This window comes from Phodopus roborovskii, unplaced genomic scaffold, assembly GCF_943737965.1.
Source record: "Phodopus roborovskii unplaced genomic scaffold, PHOROB, whole genome shotgun sequence".
NCBI lineage: Eukaryota > Metazoa > Chordata > Mammalia > Rodentia > Cricetidae > Phodopus > Phodopus roborovskii.
Window position 1 is genome coordinate 26,434,518 of NW_026126470.1, and position 22,018 is coordinate 26,456,535.

Here is a 22,018-nt window from a genome sequence, read left to right on the forward strand (position 1 = left end):
CTATTGCGATGCTAAAATCAGGCTTGGAAGATGGGCATTCCTGCGGGTCCTCCCATTTTGGTGAAAGTTTCAGGATCATGAACCCACATAATGTGGTTGATCTCAAATAAAACACAGTCCTAAGAAACTGAGGGCTGGAGAGATGGCTTAGCAGTTAAGAGCACTGGCTGCTCTTCCAGAGGTCCCCAGTTCAATTCCCAGCACCCACGTGGTAGCTCACAACTGTCTGTAACTCCTGGCGTTCTGGCATACTCACACAGGCAGACACGTAGGCAAAACACCAACGCACATAAAATAAAAATAAGTAATTTTTTAAAAAGCTAATTAAATCCTCAAGAGCATTATGAGCTTCAATATCAAAGTGGGTCCAAGTATCATCTGTGTTCATAACACTAGTTCATGAAAAAATAATTCCAAATGTTAGAGAATACTGATGGGTAACTATTGAGCATCTGGCTTATTTAGACTTCGTAAAACACTCAAGAGAAAATTTCCTTGCAAGAGGAATCCCATTAGGAAAGAAATTAAGTAGTACAAATTTGTTTTCCAATGTACATTTACTCAAATCACTTAGCACTGTGTCTGTTTTGGGGCAAGAAAACTAGCTATAAATTGTGTCATACAATATATATCACAACTGGGCAAATTTGATTTTAGTTGGCATATTTTTTTTAAGATTCAGATCCTAGTATAATTCTTTCAGAGGATTAAGCAATGATGTAGATATTTTAAATGAATGGTTGAAGACACTGAAATACTTAAGAACTAACTGGACTGGGGTAAAGTGTTTGCAAGGCAAGCGGCAGGACCTGAGTTCTCCTTCAGGAACCATGTAAAACTGCCAGGAGTGATGGCAGGTCACATGATCCCAATGTGTGGGAGGGGACAGGGCGACCCCGGAGGGGGGGGGGGGCGCTAGCTGGCCAGCCTGTCTATTGTACTCGGTGAGGCCCAGGCCAATTAGAAACCTTCCTTAAAGGAGATGGTTTGTGTTCCCACAGATAGTCCCTGGGCCTCCCCTTACACAATGAGCAGACACACACACACACACACACACACACACACACACACACACAGACACTTAGTAAAAGCATGTAATAAAATTGACACCATGGTCACACATGAGCAATATGGGTAACTATGAAAGAATGAATCGTTTTTTTTTTTTTTTTTGCAATTTTTTATAATTGCAATAATCTGAATGTATTTTTAAAAAAAAAAAAAAAAAACAACAGCCCTTTAGGCTGACATGGCTACAGGCTACATCTAACAGTCATTTCAGTACCATTTATAACATGAAATGTATATCTTGAAACATTTACTGTACCAGGACTTGACTGGTGATCGGATGGCAGATGGAAAACTGATGTGAAATGATGTGGGTCAGAGAGTAGGAAAGAAAATGGGCTAATGCAAAAGACAGAAGAAAGAAACCATTAGACGTTAGGGACAGCATCCATCACCAATGACAAGAACAAAATAAAAGACTCCCATTCTTACGTCTCGGTTTTCCATCCCTCCTCCAAAATTCAAAATCCATTCACCATTAGATCATTTTATAACGCATGACACCCCTCTCTTCCCTTTCCATCCTTAAGAATAAAACTGCTCAACTAACTACTCAAGAGTCAGGACGATATCTAGGCCCCAGCTCTCTGTATACTTTACTCCACTGCATCCCTTTCCAGAGAACATCTGTTTCTTGAAGTACAGCATGCAAATTTTCCATTTTTAAACTCGCGAGCTGTAAGCTTGTTCTACAGTGTCTTCATTCTTTGTTTTGGAGGGAAATGGCAACCCAGGGAACCCTAGGTAGGATGATCTATTATTGACACCGGAAGGGACTTGTATGTTGAGGATGGCCACAGAAACTCAGCAAGTAACCAAAACACAAAGGAACAGGGCGACGGTATTATTTAACAATGGTCTCTATATCACAGAGACAACATCACTTTTTAGTACTCTTAATTTCTAGAAAGGCCAAATACTTAAAAAGGAGCCTAAAACTGGTCTAGCCAACTCATTGTACCTACCACAGATTAACATCTCACAAAACCATGGTAACCATGGTTACCATAAAACTGTGGCTTAATTTTCAATTCCTTAAGGACACTTCTCCACCTGGTTTATGCAAAAAGGCCAGAGTTCTACTTGCAACAGCTCCCACTGAGAATAGCTCCCACAGCTCCACAGAGCTCTCTAAGGAACCATGCTTAGCTATAAATAAAAGAGTGCAGAAACCCTCAACAGGCCAACTTTGGTAACTAATTAACACGGAAAGTTATGAACAGAGATTCCATTCTGTTCAAAACCTAGAACTCATGCTCATGTGTGAGCTGCTATCATTTATTTTTAATGCCTATATAGGGCCAAGTTTAGCTTTGTCCCGAAATAATAGGTTGACATAGGCTATTTGAAAATCATTAATTTGAGCTGTATTATTCATCCCCCCCCCATTTCATTAATATGAAGAGAGATATTTTTTAGGCATTAGCAATTTTTTTAAAAAAAAGTATAAATTTCTGAGAGTGTAATTATAACATACTTGTTGAGGGAGTGAAATTATTCAATATTTACAAGTCATATGTTGAAAGAATGGGGCTTTTGAAATGTCATTTTTACCCATCCACATGGTTCTGGAATAAAATTAGAATACAAAAGATTTCCACTTTTGGAGCCTCCTGGCAGATCAGCTCACTCGCTAAGAAGATTTTCTAGGTTCTTGTGAGCTTCCTACAGACAGAGGCTTTGAATGAGTGTCCACCTGTCACAACTCACACACAGGCTGGGAGCAGCCAGCGAGAACTAGGCTGAGGCATTCCAGGTTCATTTTGTTGGTTTTCCTCTCCTGTGACTGGGCTGTGAGGAAAGTACGGAAGGCTTTCACACCCTCACTTTCTCTGCCTGCAAACTAGGGCAGAAACATCTCCTTTCCAGACCTGATGTGATCAACTAAGGTCACCGACGCATTACTTTTGGGAAAGTGGAAACCAGTGTGCATGAGTGACTTCCGCCTTCCTGCTGTCTGTCACTCAAAGGCACTCAGCTATGAGAAGAATCTCAACTTGAAAAAAAAAAAAAAATCAAGACATTTCCACATCATAAAGCACAAGCAGAATGAAACCTATCACTTTCTGGTTAAAAAAAATGCAGGCTAATTCCATGTTCACAGAGAGAGGAACTTCCCATCGTGTCAAACTTACTCTCACTTCAGATTTTCTCTGACTGAAAGATGTCACTGGTGAGTCAATTACTACCAAACATCAGGCTCTAAAATGGCTCCCACAGGGCGACGCTGTTAAGCACATTTACACAGGTAGTAGAAGCGCAGAAAGGCAAACAGCAAAAAGTCCACAGTGGCTAGTTCTGTATTGCATCTTCATCTCAGGTTTTCTATGCCGTGTGTGGGTAAGGTAGTATACTCATTACAAACCTAGAAATGTATACATGGAGACAAAACACTCCCGGAGAGCTTCCTGCCCCTCACACGGACACTGCTAACATATGATGCATACTAGCACAGGGCTGTGTGCATGAACAAGGCATACCCTGTGCCTCCGTCCCTCAGACTGTGCACACCGGTACTCGAGAAGGGACCTCCACCCAATTTTGCTCTTCCCCGGAAAACAACCTCAACAGCTACATACATACCTTGCAGATGAGCTCCAAGGTGTCCCTCGCAGTGTCCCCAGGCCGCACAACCGTCAAGGCTGGCTGATTATTGGGCAGGCAGAACCAGGATGGAGTAAAATATTCATGGACCCAGATGTCGCAGTCTGGATTGTGCTGGTGGACACTGGGTAAGACCACTTCCTTGTCCCGCTGTGGTAAGAAATACAGTAAGCAGGGTTGCAGCAGTCTGGACCTATCCATGTCAGACCCCAGGTATCTGCCAGGGAAGCAGCTCGTGGGAAGGAGAGCCAGCATGGGAGGGAGCTCTCCGGAAGAGGAAATACTGAGAAAGGAGCTGTGTGAGGGGAAAGGCAGGCAGCCTTTGGCTCTGGACATGGGGACCCTACCCAGATGGCTTATGGCCACCATGTGGGTATGGCATGGACAAGCAGATGGAAGATGGAAAAAAACAAGTCATTCATTTGGTTCAGTACACTGTTTCTTCCACAGAGGCATTTTAAATTTTGAGCAGCCAGGTCATGGAGGCACACACCTTTAATCCCAGCACTTGGAAGGCAGAGGCAGGTGGGTCTCTGTGAGTTCAAGGCTAGCGTGGACTACCGAGTGAGTTATAGGACAGCCAGGGCTACACTGAGAAACCCTGCCTTTGGAAAAACAAAAACAAACGAGAACAACAACTAAACAAAACTCTGAGCAGAAAATTCTATCAGCAAGAATATCTGCCATGTAAACTTAAAACGGCAAAGCAACAATGTGCTCACAGAGATAATGCTCTGGCACTCCATGTGGATAGGCAGCAGCATCCTGTACTCAACTTGGGCCACAAGGACAACTTCCAGGAGGAACAGCTCCACACCCCAGTTCAAAGAGCTGCAAGGGTCTTCCTTAGGCCATCAGCACGGCTAGTCATCTCAGTCCCCCACACTGGCTAAGGGCGGGGGAGGAGCGCACTTGTGGACTCAGGAAGGGGGCGTGCAGATACAGCTGGGATGATCCTAAGCGAGTAGAATGGCTAGTGCAGAAAACAGCCCGTGGATGGCTGGCACATTAGGAACCAGTCAAACAAGCAAGGAGAGAATGTGTTAGATCATCACAATGTAAAACACTTGATGATCGAGCGATATGCCTTTATTAGGGATTTGTAACAAGAGCCCCAGTTGGTAAATATAGATCTACAGATTCCCGAGAACAAGGCTAATAGTAGCAACTTACAAGAAGAAACAAACTCCTCGGTGGACCCTGGGAGGTGGTAAGATTACTTCCATTAATGGAAATCATGGGGTTCGGGAGTGAGGAAAGGCCCTGTAAGGGAGGCAGTTGTGGAAGAGTCTCAGGCCTGCTTTTGAACACTACTCCTTCTACAGATAAGAGGGATTCCAGGAAAAGAACGGCCAAAGAGCAATCATTTGCCTACCGCTCCCTACCTACAATTGAATCTTCCCAGGCTGTCCCCACATGCCACATTAAGTAAGTGCCCCTTAGCACTGGATCAACCATAGGTTTGCATCTAAATGCCAGGAAGTAGAATTTTAAAAAGTTAGCCTAAAAAAAAAAAAAAAAAATGGAAAATAGAAACACACAAGGGGACTCAAGAGTTGTCTCATCCCTATAACCTATGCACAAGAAAGGGAATCGTTTACAATGCACAATGTATAGAAAACTGGCCAACTTCGGATATGGCAAAGTAAATGTTAAAGGCTATGCTTGGATCGTATATAGGTGCAGGAATCTAATTTCATCATGAACAATTCTTCAAAGAAGGTGTGATGGGAGTGTTTTCCCTAAGCTAACCCTCCAAACCCAGGATGACACATCGGGAAGGTCTGAATACACAGAAGCTTTTCTTGTGACCACTCTTACCCCCGTTCCCTCCAATACCAAGAACTCCACACTGTACTCTGGTTTCTGGGGCTCAGATCCTTCATGAACACTGGGCTTAGCTACTGCTAACTAATATTCTGTCGAACTGATCTGGGGAAAGGCGGCCAGGAAATCACTCCAGCATTGTGTTGTCAACATTAGGACCCCAAAGGAAAGTGGGACTGGGGGCCTGGAAAGGGGGAGCCCTTTTTTAAGAGAGGCTACAAAAAGTGGCCACGAGGGGGTCAGTGTCCTTGTGGGGTTTTAATCCTAGTAGTTTGAAAGCCCTATTAAATTAAAGCACAAGGCTGAATCAAGTCTGTGAACCTCAAATTGAGTATTTGACTTGGGAGCAAACACATTAAAGAAAAAAAGAAGAAAGGAAGGAAGGAAGAGAGAAAGAGAGAAAGAGAGAGAAAGAGAAAGAAAGAAAGAAAGAAAGAAAGAAAGGAAGGAAGGAAGGAAGAAAGGAAGGAAGGAAGGAAGAAAGGAAGGAAGGAAGGAAGGAAGGAAGAAAGGAAGAAAGAAAGGAAGAAAGAAAGAGAGAAAGGGAGAAAGGAAGAAAAAGAAAGAAAGGAAGGAAGGAAGGGAGAAAGAAAAAAAAGAAAGACTATCAGAACACTTCTTTGAAACTAATGGAACAAAATAGCATGTGTGGGCAGAGAGTGAGGGCATTAAGATCTCATCTCATGGGAATAAAAGTTGCACATAAAAAGGAATTAGCAATGACATAAAATGTTCAGTTAACTCAGAACTCAAATCTTCTCTTAATTCTAGTTGGAATCTTACACATCAAATGCTAAGTATGGGAAATGTTATGTCAGCAGGGAACTGTTCTTATTAGCACCAAGAGTTAAACAGAAAACGATTTCTCCACCTCACGACAACCTATTACATAACTTTTAAAAAACCTGATCACTTCAGTTTTTCAAGCTGAGTGTACTTGATTTTAGCATCCTCCCGCCAACCACAGCATTGTGCATATGCTAATGTACTCGTGTGTCTCCAAAAGGAACACGTGTTTATTTTTACCTTGCCATCTGGAACAGTGTCATCAAATATCCCCTCCAACGATTTCTTTACTGTGTCAGGTCCTTCTCCAAACACCTGCGTGTGCAAAAGCCTCATCTTAAAAAGGAAATCTGGGCAGTGGGGGGGGGGGGGAGGAAGCATGGGTCAGCAGCTGGAATAGGCAGGGCTTTGGGGTAATCACGAGGGCAGAATTCAGGCCCTCTTGGATGCCAGAGTATGTCTCAGTTCAAGGTGGAAAACCACAAGAATCAGATCACAATAGACCAAACTTCCTACACCTTTAATAGTTCGAAAAGAAACATTTGCTTTTAGAACGTGAACAACTCATCCACATTTACGAGAAAAGGCAAAGAACTAGACTCATTCACTAGAATTCACCTCACAGACCCAGGCAGCTACTGACCCATAATTACACTGCCTCTCAAAGTCACAACCCTCTGCAGAACTGGAGAAGATATTTGTAGATTTTGTGTTTTATATAAAAAAGTAGAAAGGGTTTTTTAAATTTAAAACCCAGATAACTGCCTATTTTTTGGAATTTGATAAACTGTGTGACTTAAAGATAAAAAGAAAATAATCAATACCTAAACACAGACACAATAAATTCTACATTCAGGCTATTAAATGAGCATGTGCACTGGGATAAGGTTAATACTTTTTCTATCCAGTGTAAATGAGGCAGGCTATAGGAACAGAATTTGTGTCTATTTTACAGTTCTGAATTAGTGATCAGATTCCTATTACAATTTTTATGGCTAAGCAAGATTTTTTTTTAAAATATGTACTTTATGAATTACATGAATGATTAAACAACATGTTGTGAAGATGTTTGCTTGAACTTATTGAAATTTGGTCAGACATTTATAGAACATGAGTCAAACTTGTAAGATCACTCTCCCCAGAAGGAGGGGAGAGATGCTGATGCCAATGGCCCACTTCTGCAGAAAGGATGGAGAACCATTGGGTCTCTACTGTGCCAAGTCCACAACAACAAATTCTACATTCTACCCTCTCTGAAATTAGAAAATAAACAAGGTTGTTCCGCCCCCCACTCTCTCATCGCATGCTTAGCTAGTCTCTTTCATTCAGGTTTCGTCAAGGCCAAAAGGCCAGGTTTAGAGTGAATGTGTAGGCCAACTAAGGAATTTAGGACAGCGGCCTTCAGAACCAACTCTCAAAACTTCATCCTATGGAAGCTGGTGGCTTCAGTTCTCTGAGTAACTGGTAAGGGACTGCTGTGATGAAGTCACATGGAGGTTACACTCCGGTCATAACCCCTCACAGTCAGTGCCTGATGGTCCAGACACAGTACCCCATGACGGTCCAGACACAGTACCCCATGAAATGAATACTCCCTCCAAAACAAGGAAAATGGCTCCTGTCTCCTGGTCTCTAAAGTCTAGACAAATAGTTTGAGGCTGTTCAGTGGGCCCAGATGACAATAATGGAGAGTAGAGTTTTCTAGCAGAAACAGCAGCAAGAAACAGGCCTTAGCAGGAAAGGGAAGATTAGGGCCACTGGGTGTGGTTACGCAGGGCTTCAGCCACCATCCTTCTAGAAGATGGCTAGTTACGAGAGCCTCTGCCAGCCCCTGACCTGAGCAGAAGCAGCAGCCATGGTTGTCTCTCTCACATTCCTGGGTCCTTGTTCCCAGAGACCGAGGAGCTGCCCCTTTAAGGCCACCTTCCATATCTCAGAGACAAAGAAATGAACACATTTCCCTGGAGGCTGCCTGTGATCCGGCACCCGAGACGGCTGAGGTGTAGCTAATGCTCACTTGGCTTCCTGTGGTGGCTGCTCTCTCCTGAGGACTTGCACGAATTCTGCACTTTTCTTTAGTGGGTCCGTAATTAACCAGAGTTTGGGTAGAGTGCAGGTGGCAGATGGATGGTGGCGACAGATTAATAGCAGAGCTCAATGTTTGGGTATAAATTACTTATTAAAAATTGTCTAGCACAACTAACTTCATGTCAAGTTGATTTAAAGTGTCATTAAAGGGAGGCACGCACACACACACACACACACACACACACACACACACACGCACACACGCACGCACGCACGCACGCACATCAACTGACCCAGAAGCAGTGTCTGTAGGTCCTTTGTGTGGACGGGACCTACCTGGTTGATGGCTGGACGCCCCTGCTTCTTTTTGGAGGTGGTGTCCAGGCCCCAGAGAGAAGAAAACCTGCTCCTTCGCTTGCTTGCAGACCTGGACATGGCCTGAGTGCGTCTTCTCACTCCGGTCTCACCAGTGCGGGCTGCCACCTGGGATCGGGGAAGGCAGAAGGAGCCACAAGAGAGGTCTGTAAAGACTGACATAGGTGCCCTCAGTCGCCACCACAGCCCTACCCTTGGGTAAAGCCTAGCACACTTCTGACCCCAGTTCCCACAGCATTAATCCATCTCACACAGATAGATGGAGGAGATTCTGGGAACCTTCACTAATGTAAAATGGAAAGTTGGCAAACTCAATCACTGTAGGAAATCAATAACAATCAATAAAATGGTAACAAAAGATGTCACATTACTAAGAGTTAGCTGTCCTCCAGTCTGCTTGACCTACTACTGCACTTAAAGCATGGAACCACACACATTTCTAGAGGTGCTTTGTAAAACACTACAGAACAGTTTCTGCATTTTAGTAAAAATGATACCAAGGCTGGTAAAAAAACAGATTTGTCTCCTATGATTCTACAATAAATCTACACCAACTGATGTCTCTTCCATCTTTTGGGATCTCTTCAAAATCTTAGAACACATAAAACCATCCTCCTTGCTAGATAAGTAACCTCTGCCCCAGTATCCAGCATCTCCACCAGGAAATCCCTAATGTATCTGGGCACTTGGCCAAGAAATCAAAATTGGCCTCTCTTCCTTGGAGCAGAGCATGGGCTTGTGACCATTTCTGATAATGGGACAGCTTCTAGGAAATGTTCTCAAAGAAGGAGGCTTTCTCTTCTCTTTGGTGTAACTCAGCGCTGGTGATGAGGACTACAGACCACAGCCTAAAATACCAGGTTTTTCCAGGATGGAAGACAAAGGTAAAGGAACCACCTTGTCAGACTGGACCACTGTACTACATACCTAGAACAACAAGATTCTCTCTCTCTCTCTCTCTCCATTGCATTAAGGACTGACCCCAGGACTTTGACACACGCTGGGCAAGCACTTTGCCACTGAGCCACATCCAAGCCTAACGAAGGTACAGATGAATGGAGAGTTTTCTCTCATGTGTTCATGCTTTATCTCCTCCCTCCACACCTCTCTCCATCCATCCATCCATCCATCCATCCATCCATCCACCATCTACATACATATGTGTAGTAAACACAGATCTTCTATAACTTACATGTGTTATGGTCATGTGAAAAGGAAATTACACGTGTATTTCTTTTTAAAGCTATACTCTGTTGAGATGCCTCCAAGGTACCATCCAACAGAGAAACATTTCAGAACAGGACGGGACACCCATAGTTGAGGCTGCCGCTGTGACAGTGGCAGAGGTGAGGATCTCTGAGGATCCAGAAAGGCCTTAGAGCTGCAGGCTTGAACTTTACCCTATAGGTTGTAAGCAATGTCCCAGGAACTTCCAGAACGTCTGCCAGGAGATCTCAATAGGCCACCCACAAGATCTCCTTCCAAAAGGGCATGGCAGGAGGCTCAGTGACTCAGACAGACATGAAATAAAAGCCCCCACCTGCTCTCTGCTGCTGGAGGTGAATGTCTTAGAAACTACTTGTCATAGATTCCCACGGGCCAACTCCCAATGTGACAGATGCCAACTGGCAGCAGCTTCGGTGGTGGGACGGTGTTGGGTAACACACGGGGCCTCCATCCCTCAGCATGATGGCCACTAGGCATTTCCCCGAGACTTCAGTATTAAAAGTATCAACACAGAGGAAAGCCAGTGAGGAGACAGGCAAGGACCCCGCATGTTCTTAGAACCGAAGCCAAAACAGCTTCTCTGCCAGGGCATTAGGGAGACGGGTTTTGGACTAGGATGAAAACAGAAGGGTGCGGGAGCTGAAGTCTTGCCTTGTCTCGGCTAAGTCCTTAAGAAACACAGATCAGACATTTAAAAGCGGGAGCCAAGACTCCCATGGGAAATTTTATGAGACAGATTTTAACCTACACTCATTCTGGAGGCATTGGGGGCTGGGGAGAGAACCCACGAATAGAAGGCATCATAAAACACGGTCAGATGTTCTGGCCACTACTTTCTAAGCTGAAGGAGAACAAAGCCTGTAAACTGATTAAATCAGAACATGCTGACACATATACGCTCCCACGGCTATGCAAACAGAAGAAATGGTGCTAACCTTTAAAACCCAAACCAGATCAGCTGTCTGATCTCAGCCTGTTTACAAACAACAACAATGTCTTCTAGTAAGAACAATGTCTGTCTGTCTGTCTGTCGTTTGCCCCCATGCCACACACAGGTAGCCAAAAGGAGTCAGCACCCTGCATCCATGGATTCAAGCAACATCCCATCAAAATTATTCAGAAAAAAGTTCCATATGTATTCTGCACATACATTATTTCCTCTTCATTATTCAGCAAACAATATAGTACAAGCATCTGCATACCATTAGCATTGTATTATGCCCGGTAAGTGATCTAGACGGGGTTTAAAGTGCATTGGAGGACGCCACATTACGTGAGGTCCTTTGGCATCCCAGTGGGTCCTGATGCTGCTCTTGTGAAGATGCTGAGGAATGGTTATCACAGCAGGCTTGTGTTAGCCTGCTCATTTCCTTCCCAGCATGCCTCACTGTCTGCACTTACCATGCTCCATGAACTGTGAGTGCCCTCCTTCCCGTCTCTCCTACATGAACATGAGGACAGACACTCTGTGCTCTTACAGCCCTCGTTACAAGGCTGGCAACCCACACATGCCAGGGGTGTCAATCAAATGAATAAATAAAACACGGGAAATTAAATGGTGTAGCAGCAATCATTTAAAAAGTAACTCTTGGAGTTTACAATCTCAGGGGGAAGAGAAACCTGGGTACACGAAGACTCCCAGAGCCTGGCTGGCTGACTGAGACCGTTTCAAAGACTCTAGCGGTTATTCACAAGTGCTCAGTCCTTGTGGGCACTAAGAAAGCCCCTCCCCTAACCCTACCGCACTCCCCCACCTCACCCCACCCCACCCCCCGGTGACAATAACAACCAAAGGGATATAGAAAATGGGCTGGCGGAGGAACTGTCGGATAAGAGCTCATGAGTTTCTCAATGATCGGCCCTCACAATGCATCCTCTGTGGCGGCCACCTGACTACTTTATCAGTCAGCTCATCTGTGCAAACAAGAACAATGATAACCTTTCTTCAAAGAGCAGAGCAGGGACCCTTCAGTTAATGAAGGCAAATCACTCAGCGTGACTGGGACCAGCCAGTGAATGGGACTGCCATTGTGGCTCAAAGCCCTGCCCTGGCCCTGGCGGCCTGGCCCCTTCTCCATCCATCCACTCCCACTTAAAAGGAGTGGGAACGCCCCAGACAAAGGAGGAATTGAAGAAGGCCTCAACTCCCATGAGAGGAGGGGACCCTTAGGGTCAAACGACAAGGCGAGATGGGGGTGGGGGAGAGCAGCGCTGAGGTATCCAATAAATCAGATTAGAATTCTGCTCGGGATGTTCTGTGGGGGCTGATGCACAAACAGACCCAGAAACCCTATGGAGTGTGCTAACTTGTTCTGCCTCCTGCACAGACTGGCAAGGGCGCAGGGACACCAGGATTGTTACACTGAAGCAGCTAGCAAGACACAGGGCAAAGGAACAGAGAGGCAGACTTAGGGAATGAAACACTATTCTTCCAAATCAAGGAGCAAAACTCCCTGAGAACTACCAATGCCACCTCTTCCTCAACGGGGCAGATTTAACTCACCTGCCGTCGCATGGAAAAGAATGCACACATCATAGACTGGAAGAGAGGGAACTTACAGGGCCCAGAGATCAATTACAGACAAGTAGCTCAGCGGCAAAGGGGAAAGGGGATGCAGATGCTGGGGATTGACAGGGTGTGTCTCACTGAGACAGACGAGCTTGCCCATTAATAAAGATAAACAAGTAAACACTCTTGATTGGGACATTCTGACAGCAGGGACGTGAATTTGCTTATATCACTTTTTCCCCACGCGGAACAGAGATTTGGCTAAGTTAAAAACTAGTGCTCAGGTAACAGACCTAGATCATACCATAATGAAAAGCTGGGTTCACAGCTTAGTTCTCATTTGCCCAGCTATGACTTAACAGGGAAAAATTAAAATGTATCAGCCACAGAGAGAGGTGGGCAAGCAGGCCAGGAGCAGAGCTGTAATTGGCAGAACAAGACAGTTTTTAACAAACTCTAGAAGTTGGAGTAAGACCTCTTTCAAAATGCAAATCTCCCCTAATTATCTGAATGAAGATGCTAATCTATTTACAAAGAACACAAATGTCCCAGACTGAATTATAACGCAGAACACAGTGGCGTGCACAGGCAATACTCAGCTAAGACCTCCGAAGGCAGCCCAGGACCCTGACACTTGACATCTAGTCCCACGGGAAATGTGTTAAAGGTGTACTATAGCTCTGAGGGTGTCCACCTGGATGGGCTAAAACATGTTGCTTGGACACTGGTTTTTCCCCCCTTTGGCAGAATGGGCCCAAAGTACATAAAGCTGTTTGTAACTCAGCAAGTACTCAGAGTGTGAACAGACAGCACAGGAACACTGCTGCTTAGGAGTCGGGCAAAAACTCCCTTCTTAGGACACGTGCCCAGCTGCACACCTCTGAAGCCTGGCCTTCCTCCACACATCGTGTATTTACAGCCATCAAACTATGATAAAAAGTGAGACCTCCAGTCCACAACGCTCTGTGTCTAGTGTATGGTGTGTGGGGACAGAGGGACTAGATCTATATACACCAGGGGAAGCCCTCCATGCATCATTTACAGGAAGTTATTAACTTTGAGGTTTCAAATGTCAAAACTGTCTAAAAGTAACATCTATCCATAGACATTGCAGGGGACATATCTCAAGATAACTCCTTTATGATGCTGGGATGTGGGGTCAACGGTAGAGTGTTTATCTAGCATGTATGAGGTCCTGGGTTCAATTCCTAATACCATGGAGAGGGGCAGACTGGGGTGGGAGAAGGGATCTGGAGAGATGGTGCCTTTGCGGATTCCTTGCGCCATACACAGTGTTTGCTGTTAAGAGAGGTTTGATTACATTTCCACACAGGTTCAAAGGGAATTTTGCATGAACTGCAAAGTGAAGACAGTCTGGAAATCTGTACAGGGCAGCAAACTAAGAAAACCGTTGAGAGACCACTGTCAAGTCCTGTACAGGATTAAGCACCAAGATAAATATTTCTCCAAAATTCGTTTGCTTCTACTCACCAGGGCATGAAAAGACGAGACGGAAAAGATCCCAAGGCGGCCCATTGCCACTTTCGTCGGCCGGCTTGCAAAAGCAAGTAGCCTTTTGGGGTTTGGCAGCTCCCCGCCCTGGAGGCTGGCTAAATAACAGCGGAAACGAAACAGGTCCATCTGGAACTGTTCGAGATTCTGCTCCCAAACAAAGATCTACAATAGTGAACAAACGGACAGAAAGGTCAGAAAAGGTGAAAACAAATGCTAGCCATCCTTTTCTGCAAGAATCTTGCAGATCCCTTTATTATAAAGGTACTAATTACAACTCTTGAGGGTAAACAACAGGGCCCCTGGGTCCCCTAGGGACACATGCTTTCTTCTTTGCAAAGATCAGTAATCATAAACTCAGCATCATTACCATCAAGTACATTGCTAGCATAGATTTCACAGGGAATTGTGTGGGGGTGGGGGCAGCATGTGTGGTATGTCATTTCTGACCACAAGCCTAAGACAGAAGGACTGAAAATGTAGGGGTCTCCATGCCGACTAAGGAACTCTCATGTCGACCAGGAGAGAGAGGACTTTTACAAACAAAAGTAAGGCCAACTACAGGTCAAAAGCAAGTAAAACAAAAGCTTTGGTAAAGGTTGGGTGAGTGTTAAGAACAGGGTTGGAAGCTGTTAAGGGCCAGTGTGGAGATCCAGGGGTTAGGATACAGGGCTCCACCCAAGGCTAGTGCCCACACGTGTCCCTGTCACTCAAAGTGACAGAGTATCCTCTGGTTACTGACATTCGAATAAGATCACGGAGGAGCGAGTACATTCAAGAATAATGGACTGGCACGGAGTGAATGCTCGTGGGACTAGAGCGATGGCCTGGCAATTAAGAGCATTTGCCGCTCTTACAGAGGGCCTGGGTTCCGTTCCCAGCACCCACACAGCATCCCGTGACTGCCCGTGACTTCATTTTCTAGTGGCTCTGATGCCCTCTTCCGGCTTCTGTGGGCACCAAGAATGCACGAGACAGGCCAGCACACATCAGATGACACATAAAATCAAACCCTTAAAAAAGACAGGGTGAGAGCTGAGAGAGGGGTCCTTGGTGACATCTCCCTTTTCAATCTTGGTTAAAAATCGGTGTGAAGACACATGTTCATGATGGCACTGTTCAAAGCAGCCGAGAAGCTGCAGATGGCTCAAGTTCCCCTCAGAGAAGAAATGGGTAACAGGGCCGCATGCGCTCAATGGAACAAGGAGGGGTGGGCCCGCAGAGAGGCGGAGGCAGTGCTGTATAAGCCCCGGTCCAAATCAAACTCCACAAAGCTATGTGAGGTGAAGAAGGCAGGCGCAGGGGTCACACACTAAGCGATTACATTCGTATGGAGCACCTCAAAGGGGCAAACCTGCTAGGGACAGAGAGGGGCGAACCTTTCCAGGAGTGAGGTTCCCTTTAGAAGTGCATGAAGAAAGTGGCCACCTCACATTGCAAATGTACTGACTGTTCCCTTTACATGTTTTTTTCCCTTATGTGAATCAGCCTGAATTTTAAATCTACAGTGAACAATGGAAGAAAGAACAGAGCAAAGGGGCCTGTGCCCTGCAGCTATAGAGATTGTGCACAGACTTTTCTGGTCAATATCTCTAAAACATTACAGCACGTTTGGTTACATAATGTTCATATGCAGTAGGCAACACAGATGATCTAGGGGTGAATTAAAATGCCCGAGAGGATGTGTGTATAGGTTATTTTATGTCAGGGACTGGGCATACCCAGATTTGGGTTTCTGCAGGGGTCTTGAAACCATTTTGCAATGTGTAGTGAGGGGCAGCTGTATGGGCTTTAAAAAAAACTTTTATTATTTTTAATTTAGGATTCTAAGTTTACTGAGGAATCAGGAATGAAGCCTCATAGCTTACCTCCATGGTAAGGTGGGGAAAGAACCAGTAGCTTTTCAAGTACAGTTTCCCCTAGAATCAAACTGGTAAAAGCTGGAGGGCTCCTGTCTCTGATTTCTGCCTCCCATTCAATGTCATATTGTTCCCTTTAGCTCATAACAGTCAACTCTGAACAAAGGGTGAGGAAATGACAGTCACAACAAAGAGCTTAAGAATCTGGGTGTCAGGCTGCTGCCATGGTGAGGGAAGCTCTTTCAAGACTCCAGACAGGAAAAACAAAACAAAACAAAAGACCTAACAAATCTCCAGCTCCAGACACAAAGGAGCAGTCACCTGGTCTAAAATGGTCTTCTTCTTCTTCGAGTCGGTGACTGAGGACAGCTGCATCTCACCCATCTTCTTCATCTTCTCATCCATGTCGATCTTCTGCTCCAGCTTCTTGATTTCCGACTTGAGGAGGCGGAGCGTGTCTTCCTTGTGGTGGTGTCTTGCGACGGCAGCTGCGCAGGCAGAGTGGATGGCGGTGATCCAGTTTTCCAGCTCTGTCTGGCTGGTGGTCTACACAAGGAGGGCGGGGGCAAGAGTCGCTTCTTAGAAGATGACAGAAACTAAGTGTGTGTTCAGGGAAGTAGTGCTTCTGAGTCGAGGTGTCTCTCTCACACGCGCGCGCAAGCACACACACACACACACACACACACACACACACACACACACACACACAGCTACCTTAACTTACCCCTTCTAGAAATCCACACAAGAAGGCCAGGCCACCACCCTTCAAGTGCTACCCTCAAAGCCACATGTTACCCAATGTGCCTAAGAAATTAATTTTCTTGCTTAAATGATACATCTGAAGAACTTAGCCCAGTTTTAAGCCGCTGTATCAAACTAGGGTTGGGGAAGAGTTCAAGGCAACCAGGATCAATACTGCCTTAGGGAAGTCCAGGAATAACACCCGTGAGCAGCAAGAACCCAGCAGTCAACCACAAACTACCAACAGCCTATTTAAGAAGAGCACTAAGATGATGCTTTGTGACACACACCAAAGGACAGGTGACCTCCAAACGAGACAAATGTAAGACAAAGATGCTCTGAAAGGCAAACATGGTAAAGTTTGGAGGTGAAAGCTCAGGCAAGATTATTATACGCAAAATCATTCAACACGCACAAGCTCTAGCCAGACCAAATCCCAACACGGAGGAGGGGAGTGGTCACAAGTCCCACGGCTAGCTAAGAGCTATTGGTATTTGATAGCTGCTGGGAGAGGTCAAGTCAGTTTGCTTTAATTGTGTGACCCCTGGTTTATCAGTCAGGCTCTACACCAAGAAGTGGTCTCCAAAGCAAACAGGGTTAAAAGATCGAGAGAGGCAGGGGGTGGTGGCACACGTCTTTAATTCCATCGGGAGGCAGAGATAGGCAGATCTCTGTGGGGCCAGCCTGGTCTACAGAGCGAGTTCTACAGAGGACAGGGCTACACAGAGAGACCCTGTCTCAAAAAATAAACAAACAAACAGATAAATATTGACAGACAGGAAAAGAGAGGGGGAGAGAGGAGAATGAGAGACAGGGGGAGGGAGAGATGGGTAAGGAGGGAAGAGAGGTGGGGAGGATCTGGGAGGAATTTGGGGAGGGGAAAATATAATCACAATAGGGTCTATAAAATTCTCAAGAATTGATAAAAACACTATGTTTTTAAACTAGGAGATCAAGCAGGAATATGTATAAATGTGGAGATTCTAGACTTTTCTAGATTCTCCCACAAGCCCAAAGAATTCAGTATATGCAAAGGCACAGCTAAACTGAAGAAATGATTGGCTCCGTCATTTCTCGGTAACATTAATGTGGCTGCTGTCATCGCTTTTTCCTCTGTGATGCTAATCGCTATCTTCACCTCACTATCGGGCTGTTTTACAAAGAAAATTCTTTCAACAGGACCCCACACAAAACTCTCTTAACAAGACTCCCCCCAACCCCAGCAGCATATTATTCCCTGGTGGTTAAGAATGGAAGGTTTAGTCTAATGACGATTGAAGGTAGTGAATCTGAGTTTTGTATTCATCCAAAGACATGGCATCCAACATTAAAAATGCTGTCTTGCAGGAAAGCCAGCTTACAAACCTAAAAGACCTGACAGTTGTGTTTATAAAGAGAAACACGCCGTCAGTGAATAGACTGCAATCATCTGGCCTTGCTCCTAGTGGAACAGTAGCAGCGACAGGCAAGCAACCGAGACTGATCTGTGTGGACTGAGTAGGAGGAGGAGATGAGGTAAGGACATTAAAGCCACAAGTAAACTCAGGATGTAAAAATCCAAAAGGAGTTGCATGTGTGTATGTGTGCATACCCAGTCTTTAGTATTCCCTTTCAAGGTCCTGATCATACACCTTACCCTCCCCCCAAAAAATGAGTTCAAGCTCCTCCCACAAACAATGAGCCCACGACATAGTGTGTGACCCTGGACCTCTCAGGGGCGGTGGCAGAACTGTTTCCATGGCAGTAAGGGGCTACCTGCTATATTGATGGAGTGTGCCCTCTAGACTTACTGTCTAATCCAAGTTCTTTGCTTCTATCATCCGCCTAACTGCATCCACTCTCCACTTGACCTAAGCTTGGGTCAATGAAAGACTGTCTCCAAAAAAAGTGGACGCTGTCCCCAGGCTTACAACACACATAAGCCCTGGCACATGCATAAACAAACAAGTAAATAAATGGATAAATAAGCAAATGACTTGCAGTCAAATCAAAGCAATAGGAAAATGACGTCAGTCTTCCAGAGCTAGAGAAACATGTGATAACAGGTTTATGAAAAAACTTACCCACTAGCCCCTTTAACCACTAAGTGCACACGTCTCAGCCATCTAACGCTAAAACCCTGTCAGTGGCTGAGGAATTTCCATTAGTGAGATTTTTTTTCCTCCTGCTGTCCTGTCTAAATAAAACAGCAGTCCCCGCCATTCCCTGTCATTAAACCAAATCCAGTTCTGAGCAGAACAATCCACTAAATGAGCTTTGGAGCAAATTTGGTCCTTTGGCAGCAGCAAGAGGGAGCCCTGTGCCGATGAGGGCAGGAAACCTGTGTGCTGACCGCTCTCCCCAGCTACTTCTAAGGAGAAAGGTCTTGAACATGCCATCAGTTCTCAGGCTCCAGTGTGGCCTCAGCACACTGCTAACTTAACGCAGCGGGGTACAGGAAGGGCCTCTCTGCAGACTCAATTCTGACACCCAGAAAGTCTGCTCAATCCACTAACCTTGAATCACCTCCCTACAGCAAGCAAATTTCACCGGGGACACAGTCTAAGAAAGCGTTCATCGCCAGAGCCCAGTGGCCACAGAGGCAGAAGAAGGAGAGACCACCCACACCCACCCATATGCCCTGGCCCATCACACAAACGGCAGTAGACAGGTAGAGAGAGCAGTTCTGGGATTCTTCCTCCACCTTCTGGGGATGCTACAAGCACTACATGAAGTTCAGTGAGAGGTTCTTGCCAACAGATAATCAGCCAACAAAAAAAAAAAAAAAAGAAAAAAGAAAAAAAAAAAAAGGCATTTGCCTAAGAGCCACTCTGTGTTCAGAGAAGGGATGAAGCTTGCGGCTTCATTATGTATTTAAATAGATCTAGCTTCAATTACCCAAAGCATGGAGGACCCTTGGTGAGTTCAGATAATCAATGGTTTACGTGACTGGCAGGAAAGGGAGGCTCATTTCAAACTGGAGAAATTCTGGAGAACAAAAGCAGAGAGGGCCAAGGAACTAAAATTTGGGACAAGCTGTGTTGAGAGAAGCAGAAGAAGAATTCCACAAAACGTTAACCTTCATCTTTAATTTAAAAAGACCGGAGAGGGAGTGTCCATCTTTTAGGATGCTACATGATGAGTCCTTTTCCTCGGGGTTGCCCATATCCAAGAGCTGTATTAATACAAGCCTTAATAATTTTAATAACAGTAAGGGAACTTAACTCTCCTCTCCCACTGGAGGTCAGGCAACTGTGCACATACATTCACTCTCTTCCTGTCCCCAACTAGGGGTCATTTTTATAGAAGGGGGAGTTGAGTCCAGGAAGGTAGCACCAGAGAAGCAAGAGCTGATGGCTGCAAACAAAGAAATGCATGGTATCAGCCCCGAGAATGTGAAACACGGGACACGTGGCTGGGTGCATGGTATCAGCCCCGAGAATGTGAAACACGGGACACATGGCTGGGTGCATGGTATCAGCCCCGAGAATGTGAAACACGGGACACATGGCTGGCAAAGCTGAGCAGACCTCTTGAGAAAATGCCAACAAAAACGGTCCACTGAGGTCCCTCCTCAGGCCACTGGTGTCTGTCCAGGCTGTGAGAGTAACTGACCACGGATGATGGGCAGGCAGGTTGAGGTGTCTCATGACTGAGTATGAGCACAGAGTGATCACCAGGTATGAGATGCCAGCCTCTAGCGGGAACGCCAGAGGACAGAGAAACAAGAGCAGGTACTCTGAAGTTTCCCCTAAACAAATGGCATCCTCAAAAAAGCCAGAGGACCAGAAACTGGAAACCAGTAACAGTGTCTGTTATAGAGAAGGGGACAGGGACAAGGAGGTGTGCTGCCCATGTCAGAAGTTCAAACCACCAAAACTAGCTCATAAGTAGGCTTAAATAGCCTCCCCTTTCTCCTTCGTAAGTAGCCTGTTTGAGGCCTTTTTTATGGCAATGGGAAGCTGATTGACAGTCTCCAGTACTGTACTTTTAACACAGAGAAATTTCTGACACATTAGCAGAAGGGTATGCCATGCCTGGTCCTGCCTATCACTCTGCACCATACCCTCCACTGGGGGGGGGGGCGGTTCTGCTCCAGCTCTGCACCCCAGGAGGCTCCATGTCTTAAAGTGTTTCCCTTGAGAGTCGTAGTGTCCCTGCTCTGGCCTCCAGAGTATCTGTGTCTAGTGTAGGCACCTGGGCAGAGGCCTCCTGAATTCATTAATGCTCTTGCTGTATAAGTTAGTTCCTGCTCTCCCGGAACTAGATTTGTTAACACAAGAGCAGGCTGTCAGATAACAGAGGTGCACACACCCGTTTGACCCTTCTGTGCACACCCACTCTCCCTTTCACTTGCTAGCAGGGGCTGCAGTGGAGTATGTTCCCACTAAAAACTTTCTACGGTGCAGCCTAAGGGCAGGGATACGGCCCACGGTGTTGGGAAAAGGGGATTTGGTTACAGAGCATGTCAACACACAAATTAGCACAGAAAAGAAAGACGGAGATGTAGCTTGCCCTACCCACAGTACCAAGGAGGGACTTAAGGATCCACCGTGTTATCCACAAACTCACCTCAAGGGCAAAACCATGAAGACAATATTTAACAGGAATTAAAGTTCGGAGTTTGGGTTGAGGGGGTCTAAGGTACCTCAAACTCAGAATGGGTTGACCACGTGATTTAAATGTTATGGGAGGGGAGAACGTGTGCAGCAAGAACCTCAACGCAGGGTGCACAGGGCTGAACACATGAGGACATGAGGTGCAAGCCACGCCCCAGATCAAATCTGCAGAAAACGGGGGAATGGCTCGAGCCTTGGACAGATAGCCCAAAGAGGAGCCGTGGCTACCAGCAGAAGACCTGGGTCACACTGATTAATACCCGAACAGGGAAATAGCAACAGCTAACAGTTTAACAAAGAACTCACCCCCCAACAAAGCAGATAGGTGAAAAGCTGGGAGCTGACCTGCCCGCAGGTCCTTTCGGACTCGATGCCCCGCCCCGGGGAGGAGAGCCGCACAAGTCCCAGGATGCTAAATCCCCTCTCTGGCCTTCTCTATAGAGTCTACTGGATGCTGCTTTTCCCCCAACCTGTGACCCTCACGCCCTTCCTAAAGTCTGCTGCCTGGAAGTAAGGTTTCCCAGAGACTGGAGAAACTCAAAGCCTCCCCTTATTCACAGGGAAGCCATGTTCTGCTTGTATAATACGGTGGTTAGAAAAGGCACAGAAAACTTCCCTCTTTCTGTTTCTGACTAGCATCCAAAGGTTGATGATGGAGACAGAGAATTCACTGTCGGACCAGGCTAATCAACCGCTTAATCTGTGACCCAAGAGAGCGGTGCAGATGCGGTCTCTTCAAGTCTCCCTCTAATGCGGACAACGTGGTCCGCTGAAAACCAAGAAAAGGCACTCTTCTGCTAAAGCCACATTTTTTTTTTTTTTCATTCCCTTGCCACTGCAGGACTTTCTGCTCAACCAAGCCTCTATCTTGCCTGTCCCTAGGC

The 22,018-nt window shown here is 45.8% G+C and overlaps 1 protein-coding gene across 1 annotated transcript in view; it reads right to left on the minus strand.

Moving 5' to 3' along the window:
• Window positions 1-22,018, minus strand: part of Tiam1 (TIAM Rac1 associated GEF 1) — a 119,075-nt gene that overhangs the window by 64,107 nt on the left and 32,950 nt on the right. Inside the window, exons 5-9 of the mRNA XM_051191808.1 lie at window positions 16,117-16,341; window positions 13,916-14,101; window positions 8,650-8,796; window positions 6,526-6,600; window positions 3,652-3,822 (exon numbers count right to left, since the gene is read on the minus strand). Coding sequence (XP_051047765.1) covers window positions 3,652-3,822; window positions 6,526-6,600; window positions 8,650-8,796; window positions 13,916-14,101; window positions 16,117-16,341 — 804 coding nt within the window. The remainder of the gene's footprint in view (window positions 1-3,651; window positions 3,823-6,525; window positions 6,601-8,649; window positions 8,797-13,915; window positions 14,102-16,116; window positions 16,342-22,018) is intronic.